The sequence below is a fragment of the Terrapene carolina genome, unplaced genomic scaffold (assembly GCF_002925995.2).
Source record: "Terrapene carolina triunguis isolate 2854851 unplaced genomic scaffold, T_m_triunguis-2.0 Scaffold130, whole genome shotgun sequence".
In the NCBI taxonomy this organism is placed as follows: Eukaryota; Metazoa; Chordata; order Testudines; family Emydidae; genus Terrapene; species Terrapene triunguis.
Genome location: NW_020664481.1, coordinates 2169640 through 2178364, shown reverse-complemented (window position 1 = coordinate 2178364; position 8725 = coordinate 2169640). Strand labels below are relative to the sequence as shown.

Sequence of the window (8725 nt, the reverse complement as noted above, 5' to 3'; positions counted from 1 at the left end):
ACCTGCCCTGGCCCCACATCGCTCCCATAAGCAGCCGGCACGTCCCTGCGGCCCCTGGAGGGGTGGGGGCTTGGAGCGCCAGAGTCGGTGCTCGGGGCGGGGGCAGCGTACAGAGTCCCCCTGCCCCTCCCCCGCCCCCTTAGGGGCCGCAGGGACGTGCCGGCTGCTTACAGGGGCGGTGCAGAGCCAGGGCAGGTAGGGAGCCTGCCTTAGCCCCGCTGTTCTGCTGGACTTTTAGCACCTAAAATCTCCCAGATTGGCTTCAGTAGCCTCCAGGAGATAGAGCCCAATTCCGGGAGACTCCCGGGGAAACTGGATTGTTGGCAACCCTAGGTGTGAGGCGGTGTCTATAAGGGCGGGGGAGGCAGCATCAATAAGGGCAGAGCATGTCTTTGTTAGGTCTTATTTTGTGTAAGGGGCCCGGTGTGTGGAAGATGCTGTCAGGATCCTGAAAGCAGTGATAGGGCCCCGTGCCCTGCAGGGCAGTCATGACAGCTTCCTACAGCCGGCTGGTGTGACTTTGGGAAGTCTCTGGGCTTCCGTTCCCGCTCTGTACGATGGAGGGGACAGCCCTGTGCTCCCAGACGGGGTGTGAGGATAAATCCATTCAGGAGCGCTAGGTGTGTGGATGCTGTGGAAAGGAGGACCCAGCTCAGTGCTCGCGATGGACAGATGTGCCCGGGTCCCACAGGGAGTCCAGGGCAGATCAGGGAGTCGCAGCTGGATCTCTTGACACCCCTTCCCCTCTTGTACCTGCTGGGCCAGCCTGTTGGTACTGAGCTGCTTTTAAACATGCAGACCAAGGGGGTGGCCTGTGGGCTCCCCCGACCCCTCTGGCCCCCGGGAACATGAACACTTCCCAGGGCAGTAAGCGCCTGCCGGCTCCTGGCCACGCCTCATGGCTGTGTGTCCCCTCAGGAATGCGGCCCTTCATCCCAGATCAGGACATCGGCTACTTCGAGAGCTTCCTGGAGAGCATTGGCATCCGGGAAGGGGGGATCCTGACCGACAGCTTTGGGCGGATAAAGCGCAGCATGAGCAACACCTCCGCCTCCGCTGTGCGCAGCTATGACAGCTGGTCCCTCCGCTCCGAGTCGGAGTCCTTCAACCGCATGATCACGGACATCACCCATGACATCGAGGCCCTGGCTCGTGATGATGAGGAGGAGGAGGAGGAGGAGGAAGACAACTATCTGTGAGGGACTCCCACCTCCTCCCCCAAAGGGCGCTCGGTGATTCACTCTGCGGCCAGGAGATTCCTTGAGATCGTGAAACCTCTTGGCTGAATTCAAATGGTGCTAGCCCCACTCCATTTCAGCCGAGCTGGGCTGGCGCTAGCCTGCTGGCTTTTTATCCCTCATTGCTCCAGCGCTGCCTCCTCATCTCCTCAGTGGTCTTGGACTCTGCAAGGGGCCTGCTGGGGGGGAGATTGAGCTGTTGCCATTCGCTGGACCTTGGCTCCACACACCCCAGTGAGGCTCTGTCTGCACCTTGCCACCGGCTGGAGTGGCTTGGATTGTAGCACCACTGACAGCGGGAGGGGACTTACCTGGCGGTGGATTTCTGGAGCAGCAATTTACCGTTCAACGTTTGGGATGAAATTCTTCTCTCGGTGAGGCCAGTCCCCCCCTCTACAGGTCTGGGGAGGCTCCACAGGGGGAACTGCGGGCAGAGCTTTGTGCAAGGGGCCTGACCATTAACGATCATCCCAGCAGGAAGAGGGCAGCCGCTGCCCTCCACACGCACTAGCGACTCTCGTCAGCGTTCATGGGATTCCCTCGTCGGCACCCAGGGGAGCAGAGACCCTGTGGGCCAGGCGCGGGCATGTGTTCTGAGTAATCAGGAACAGCATTAAACTCCGGGGCTGGTGCTTGTTGTGTGTTATTGCACAAGGCGCCGGTCACGCTACGCCGTCAGGGGACTCCACTGGGCCCAAGCCTGGGAAGGGAATGGCTGACTCCCAGGCTGAGGTAGAGAGCCAGGGCTCCAGGGTGGCACCCCTCCCAGCGAGAGGGGAGGGCTCCGGTTTCCCCAGGGGCTGAGCGCTGTGCAGAGCACGGATGTGACAGGCCAAAGCCAACGCGCGGCGGGTTGTAATTAACATGCTGCAGTTCAGCCCCTGGTGTAAGGGGATGAGACTCTCCTGAGATCGGGGTTGCTCCCAGTTAAACTCGGGCTGAGCTGGCCCCTGGAATCTCGAAGGACTGAGCTCCAGCCCTGCTCAGGGCCGTGGGTCAGGGCTGCCCCACAGAGGTGTCTGTAGAGGAGGGAGGGGGTTAAAGGAGAACCTTAGAAAGGTGATTGACCAGTTACTGAGCGCCCAGGGTGGCCCACGTGGAACCCAGCTCTGGGCGCTGAGGACAGCTGGGATTTGTGCTTCTCATCTCAAACAGCAGCCACCTGATGGGAATGCTCCACTGCTGGCCAAGGAGGGGGTGGGGGAGTGTCAAGGAATAAAGAGTGGCTCTGTCATGGGGGCCTGGGGACTCCTTCTCCCCCCCCCCCCCCCCCCCCCACTGCTCTGCTGTGATCTGCACAGCCTGACCCGACAGAATGAAACCCGCTGAGAGCCAGCCCCGGCCCCGGCCCCGAGGGGGCGGGAGAGCAGAGCATTTGCTCCGTGAGGAGCAGTTTTTGCAGGGCGGTCAGTGTGAGAGGCTGCGGGTAAGCCACAAACGGGACAGGAGATGGGAGAGCAGCGTATCCTGGCACGGACCATGGCCATTCCCTCGCACTGCTTTGCACTCTGGGGCAGGGCCTGGTCCCTTGTCTCATGGTGTCGGCTCAGTGGCAGGAGGGGCTGGTGGAAGGGGGGCTTGCTGCTCAGGCACCGGCGGGGTTCTTCCTTTCAGTAGTCGCTGCACTGGAGGCATCCAGGTTAACAAGCCCTCGGCTGGTGGGACGGAGCCCGGCCACATGGCCCTGCCTGCACAGAGCCAGCAGCCCAAAGCCACAGCAGTAAATGGCATCCAAAGCAAATATTCCTGTCCCAGGCCACCTGGGGAGATGGGCAGGGTCTGCACTAGGGGGTGGAAGCCCCAACACTGGGGCTTCTCTTCTCTGCCATGCGAGAGCAATTGGTTTGTCCCTTGAGAGAGAATCCGCCACGGATCGAGGCCCAGCTGTACCAGACTCGAGCCGGCAGGTTGAAATGGTGCACGCTTGCCGCCTGCTGGCCTCCTGGAGACGAGCCACAGGACTGTTTGCAGGGAGCCCATCGACCTGGTGCTGTGTGGGCAGTTCGCTGTGTGCTGAACACGCTCCCTTTCCAAGGAACCCAGCAGAATGAGAGAGCACGTGGGTGGAGTGGGGGGAAATGCAAAGATGGGCTCAAGCAGCAAAGCCCAGAGCCAGGTTTTGAACAGTCCCTCCCCTTCTCGAGCTCTGAGGGTGTTTGGAGCCTGGTTCTGGTCCCACCGCATCTGCTCACTTGCTCTGCCAGTGCAGGGCTTAATCTGCCGACCTGAACTCTTACTGCCTTGGTAGGAGGAGAAGCAAAGGAGGTTCTGCGGCTCAGCAGCGTGACTCCTGGGCCTCTGAATCCAGGAGCCGCCTTGGAGACGGAGTCATTCAAGAGAGAAATGTGGCTATTCCAATAAGCTGCTCTGGTTTGTATTGTTAATGCTTCAGAAAGCCGCTTGAGGGCACTGCTCCCTCTCTTGGCTTGTCTGCATGAGAGCATTGCGCGGGCATAACCTGAATGGGTCTCGAAAGGAATAGTTACAGCAGTGTAAAAGGCTGCTTGTATTGTGGTGTGGAAGTGGGTTAATTTATTATAGCTCCATCTCTTACAAGCAGGCTGAACTTAAACCACAATAAGCCACTCATAGGCGTGTCCCTGGGGCCTTTGGTGTTGGTTTAACTCCATTGATTTAAATTAACACCTAGTTCTACCCCGCAACTATCATGGAGACAAGTTCTCAGCCAGCCACCCTCCCACACACCCCGTTCTTGTATTGGCAAGTGTCCCTTTGTGGGCTGGCCGGGCCGCTCGAGGGCTGCATGTCGAGCAGCCATGGGGAAGATCCAGATAGCCGGCCTTGGGACCACATGCTCTGAGCGCCCGGTGTCACTCAGAGCGATCCTAGCTGGCCAGCGCCCAGTGCAATGTGGGTGAGTTCTGGAGGGAGCCTCAGCCAAAGGGCGGGTCTCTGTAACATGGGGCCTTTGAGGCGGTGGTGGGGGAAGTAAAGGGGATTCTCCCGTGTGAGTGAGTCACTTTTCAGTGCTGGAGGCAACACTGCAGTAACAGCTCTCATTACTCATGGTCAGTGTGCGGCGAAGACATCCTGTTTCCCAAAGCACATGGCGGGTGGCAGGGATAGAATCATAGAACTGGAAGGGACCTTGAGAGGTCATCTAGTCCAGTCCCCTGCACTCAAGGCAGGACTAAGTATTATCTAGACCATCCCTGACAGGTGTTTGTCCAACCTGCTCTTAAAAATCTCCAATGATGGAGATTCTACAGCCTCCCTAGGCAATTTATTCCAGTGCTTAACCACCCTGACAGTTAAGAAGTTTTTCCTAATGTCCAACCTAAACCGCCCTTGCTGCAATTTAAGCCCTTTGCTTCTTGTGCTATCATCAGAGGTTAAGAAGAACAATTTTTCCCCCTCCTCCTTGTAACAACCTTTTATGTATTTGAAAACTGCTATCATGTCCCCCCTCAGTCTTCTCTTTTCCAGACTAAACAAACCCAATTTTTTCAATCTTCCCTCATAGGTCGTTTTCTAGACCTTGAATCATTTTGGTTGCTCTCCTCTGGACTGTCTCCAATTTGTCCACATCTTTCCTGAAATGTGGCGCCCAGAACTGGACACCATACTTCAGTTGAGGCCTAATCAGCACGAAGTAGAGCGGAAGAATTGCATCTTGTGTCTTGATTACAACACTCCTGCTAATACATCACAGAATGATGTTTGCTTTTTTTGCAACAGCGTTACACTGCTGACTCATATTTAGCTTGTGGTCCACTATAACCCCCAGATCCTTTTCTGCAGTACTCCTTCCTAGGCAGTCATTTCCCATTTTGTATGTGTGCAAGCAATTGTTCCTTCCTAAGTGGAGTTCTCTGCATTTGTCCTTATTGAATTGCATCCTATTGACTTCAGACCATTTCTCCAGTTTGCCCAGATCATTTTGAATTTTAATCCTATCCTCCAAAGCACTTGCAACCCCTCCCAGCTTGGTATCGTCGGCAAACTTTATAAGTATATTCTCTATGCCATTAGCTAAATTATTGATGAAGATATTGAACAGAACTGGACCTAGAACTGATCCCTGTGGGACCCCACTTGTTATGCCTTTCTAGCATGACTGTGAACCACTGATAACTACTCTCTGGGAACGGTTTTCCAACCAGTTGTGCACCCACCTTATAGTAGCTCCATCTAGGTTGCATTTCCCTACTTTGTCCATGAGAAGGTCATGCGAGACAGTATCCGAAGCTATACTGAAGTCAAGATATACCACGTCTACCGCTTCCCCCCTATCCACAAGGCTTGTTACTCTGTCAAAGAAAGCTATCAGGTTGGCAGGGATAGTGCTTTCTGCTGCTCTGGGCCTGGTGGGAATCAGGGACTCTACTGATCTGAAATGAGTTACTGCTGTGCCAGAGGGCCCCTTCCACTCAAGATAACAAGTCAGGGTGGGTAAGTAGCTGGCCATCTCCTCTCCACCGGCTGAGGTCTCCCATGGTGGCTGATAAGCAAAGAGATCATTACATCAGAGCCACAGATGTGGAGTAATTTGCATTTCACAAAAGGAAGTTCCCACCCTGCAAATCAACTTCCTGCTCAGCAAAGAGCCAGAGCCGTCCCCCATTTGCAGAGGGTTTCTTACCCCAGGCCCTATGGGCCTGCGCCTGCTCCCACTGAATTCAGTGGCAAAAGCTCCTGTGGGAACAGGTTTGGGCACTTCATCAGCAGAGCTCACTCACTCTTGGCCAATGAATCTGTGTGAGGCAGCGTGGTCCAGTGGTTGGACCTGGGAGGTTGGGCCCAAGCAGCTGTCAGCATTTCCAGCACAACGTGGGCTCCGCGTGGGGATAGATCACGCCATGGCTAAAACGCCTGGGGCCTATATGCTCGCGCTCCCACTGTTGGAGCTGCCCGGGCACTAGTGCGCTGCTGGGAAACTTTCAGCCCAAGCTCCATGCAGCCCTGGCGTGACCCTGCAGTTCTCCTGCGCTTTGGTGCGGAGTGGGGCTGCTGGTTATCCCTGGCTCTCGCACCCCCCAGACCAGCCTCCTGGTAGCTCTTGCGCCCTGCTTCCACGCGTGAGCAGAGGGAAAACAGGGCAACGGCAATCAGAAATTGGCCTTTCTGCTTCCCCTTCCTCCCCCTCCCCCCCAACAGAGGCAGCACATCACAGCTGCGTCCCCCAAGTTACGCTCCAGTCTGCAAGTGCAACGTTCACTTGTGCCACAGCTGACCAGGATGTGGTCTGTTTGGTGTTATTGACTGTGCGTCTTGCTGGAGCACCTTGAGGCCCCCGTCAGGGATCGGGGCCCCACTGGGCCAGGTGCTGCACACACAGGTAACAAAAATGTGGGCCTTGCTGCAAGGAGCTTCCAATCTGCGTCTCTGTCCCTTTGTGCCTTTAGCTGCTTCAGTTCTTACAGTCCTGCCTGGCAGTGCACAGAGCCCGCCCCAGGGCGTGGGGTTCCCCTGGCCAGGTGATCTCGGGAGGGGCATCCATGTTTCAGCTCTCCTGTTTGCACCATTTCCTCCAGCAGTCCAAGGGGTTAACGTGGAGCATGGCTCAGCCAGTTCCCTTTTCTAATCTTGGTGCATTTACAAAGACCATGTGTGAGAATAACAGGAAAATGTCTCCCTAGCAGCCCCAGCACCCACAGCCCAGAGCTCAGCGCAGCAGAAGGGAAGTCCTTGACGATGACTTGGTCCCTTCTTTGCCAATGTGCTAAAAGTCCCTGGCTTGCCCCTGCTTCTTCGCTGGAGACCAGCTCTGTGACTGACATCCAGGGCAGGAAGAGATGGATGGGCTAGTCTAAGAACTCCCATGGCTGCAGTTAACTGGCCTAATTTCCAACTCACTCAAACCCTGTAAGGCTGAAAATGTGACTTGAGCGTGGCTGCTCTTGGGTTCATGCCCCACACAGGAGAGAGTTTAGCGACAAGGCGGAATGGGGGGAGAGAGAGAAATCCTAATGAAAGCTAAAGCCAGCTCCCAGAGCCTACGCCAGGAAGCCTGTGAAGCAGTCTAGGTTAGAGGGGCTTCTCTCTCCCTCAGACAGAGGTCGGGCTGTCTAGCAGCTAGGAGATCGGGTTGTTTTTACTGGAATCATGGTTGGGAACATAAAAACACCTGGGTTTAAATTACAAGGTGAAGAAAGGATTTGTAAATACACAGGAACCTTAAAAAGCGCCCGAGGAGGTTGCTGACCCCACGAGGGTCACCCATTCCCTGAACAGCATCGTATTAGCTTTCAGTGGGTCAGATCGGTGACACAAGCACAACCGTCCAAATAATCTGAAGAAGTGGGGTTTTTTGCATCCGAAGAAGTGGGTTTTTTAACCCACGAATGTTTATGCCCAAATCAATCTGTTAGTCTTTAAGGTGCCACCGGACTCCTCGTTGTTTTTGTGGACACAGACTAACACGTCTACCCCCTGATACTTGGTCCAAATAATCGTGCATCTAGGATAGATGTGCCCAGCGTGTCTGCCCTGGGCAAATGTGGACACTGGAGCTCTGAAAGGTGGCCCCGCCTCCTAGCTACACGTTCCCTGAGGACCGCTGGATGAGCCTGTGGCTTTGTGCTCCTCTTGAGTGCTAACAGTCAGCGATTTGTGCCACCAGCAAGGCACAGGAACATACAAGGAAACGCCTGCTGGCATCTAGTTATTTATTGAAAACAAAAAAGAAATACACAAATTTATATGCAAATTGGGTGTCATTCTCAGGACTCCTAGGAAGCTTCCAGTAAGGCCCTCTAGACTGTGTCATGACTTTGAGCAAGCCCCAGTCTGAGATAAGTGTGTGTCCCCCCCTGCTTGTCTGTTCTGGGGGTTGTGCTCTCACTTCTGGAGTCTGCAAATTGTATTACACTAGAGCTGCTCCACACCGCCGGCCAGTGTCCCACACACTAGACCAGTGATACTCAGACCTCAATGGCTCAGGAGCCAAATTAGTGATCAACAGTATCCAAAACAGCCGCAGGAGTGTGAATTCATTGTTTCAGTTACTCTCTCGCTATATATATTCTCACAGCAAAATGACTGACCCAGTATTATTTTATCAACTACAATTGATTAATAACATAATCAAAGCACCCCGATTGGTTACTAACTTAGACTGGTTAATAATTAAATCAAACACTGGTTTAAGATCATGTGCTGCAAAGATCTGCAGCAGACACATTCAAGAGCCACTTGTGGATTGCAAGCCTCCGTCTGAGCATTGCTGTACTAGGCCATACTGCCTCCCTGGTCAGAGGTTTCCGATTCTGGTTTTACTGCTAAAATACCAGCTTCCCTCTGCATGACACCCAGCGATGGTCAGCAACTCAGGCTGCAGAACAGCTGCTTCTGGTTCTAATTGGTTGAGCACCAAGCCTGGCATGGTTCTAGCTTTCTAAAGGCTAGACATGAAAATTGCCTTCAGTGCAAGAAGTCACGAGATGGGAGTGGAGTGAGAGGCAGGGCCGGCTCCAGGCACCAGGCACCCAAGCTGGTGCTTGGGGCGGCACCTGGAGGGGGGCGGC

The 8725-nt window shown here is 54.8% G+C and overlaps 1 protein-coding gene across 6 annotated transcripts in view; it reads left to right on the top strand.

Annotated features, from left to right (window-relative positions):
- The window catches only part of CCM2L (CCM2 like scaffold protein), a 13870-nt gene extending 12000 nt beyond the window's left edge, over positions 1-1870 (top strand). For 3 of the 6 annotated variants that reach the window (XM_029911751.1, XM_024200890.1, XM_024200887.1), the window contains one exon: positions 919-1870. In XM_029911751.1, coding sequence (XP_029767611.1) covers positions 919-1199 — 281 coding nt within the window. In that variant the 3' untranslated portion in view covers positions 1200-1870. The remainder of the gene's footprint in view (positions 1-918) is intronic. The other 3 variants (XM_024200891.2, XM_024200888.2, XM_024200886.2) reach the window with 1 other exon arrangement.
- Positions 1871-8725: the final 6855 nt, after the last annotated feature.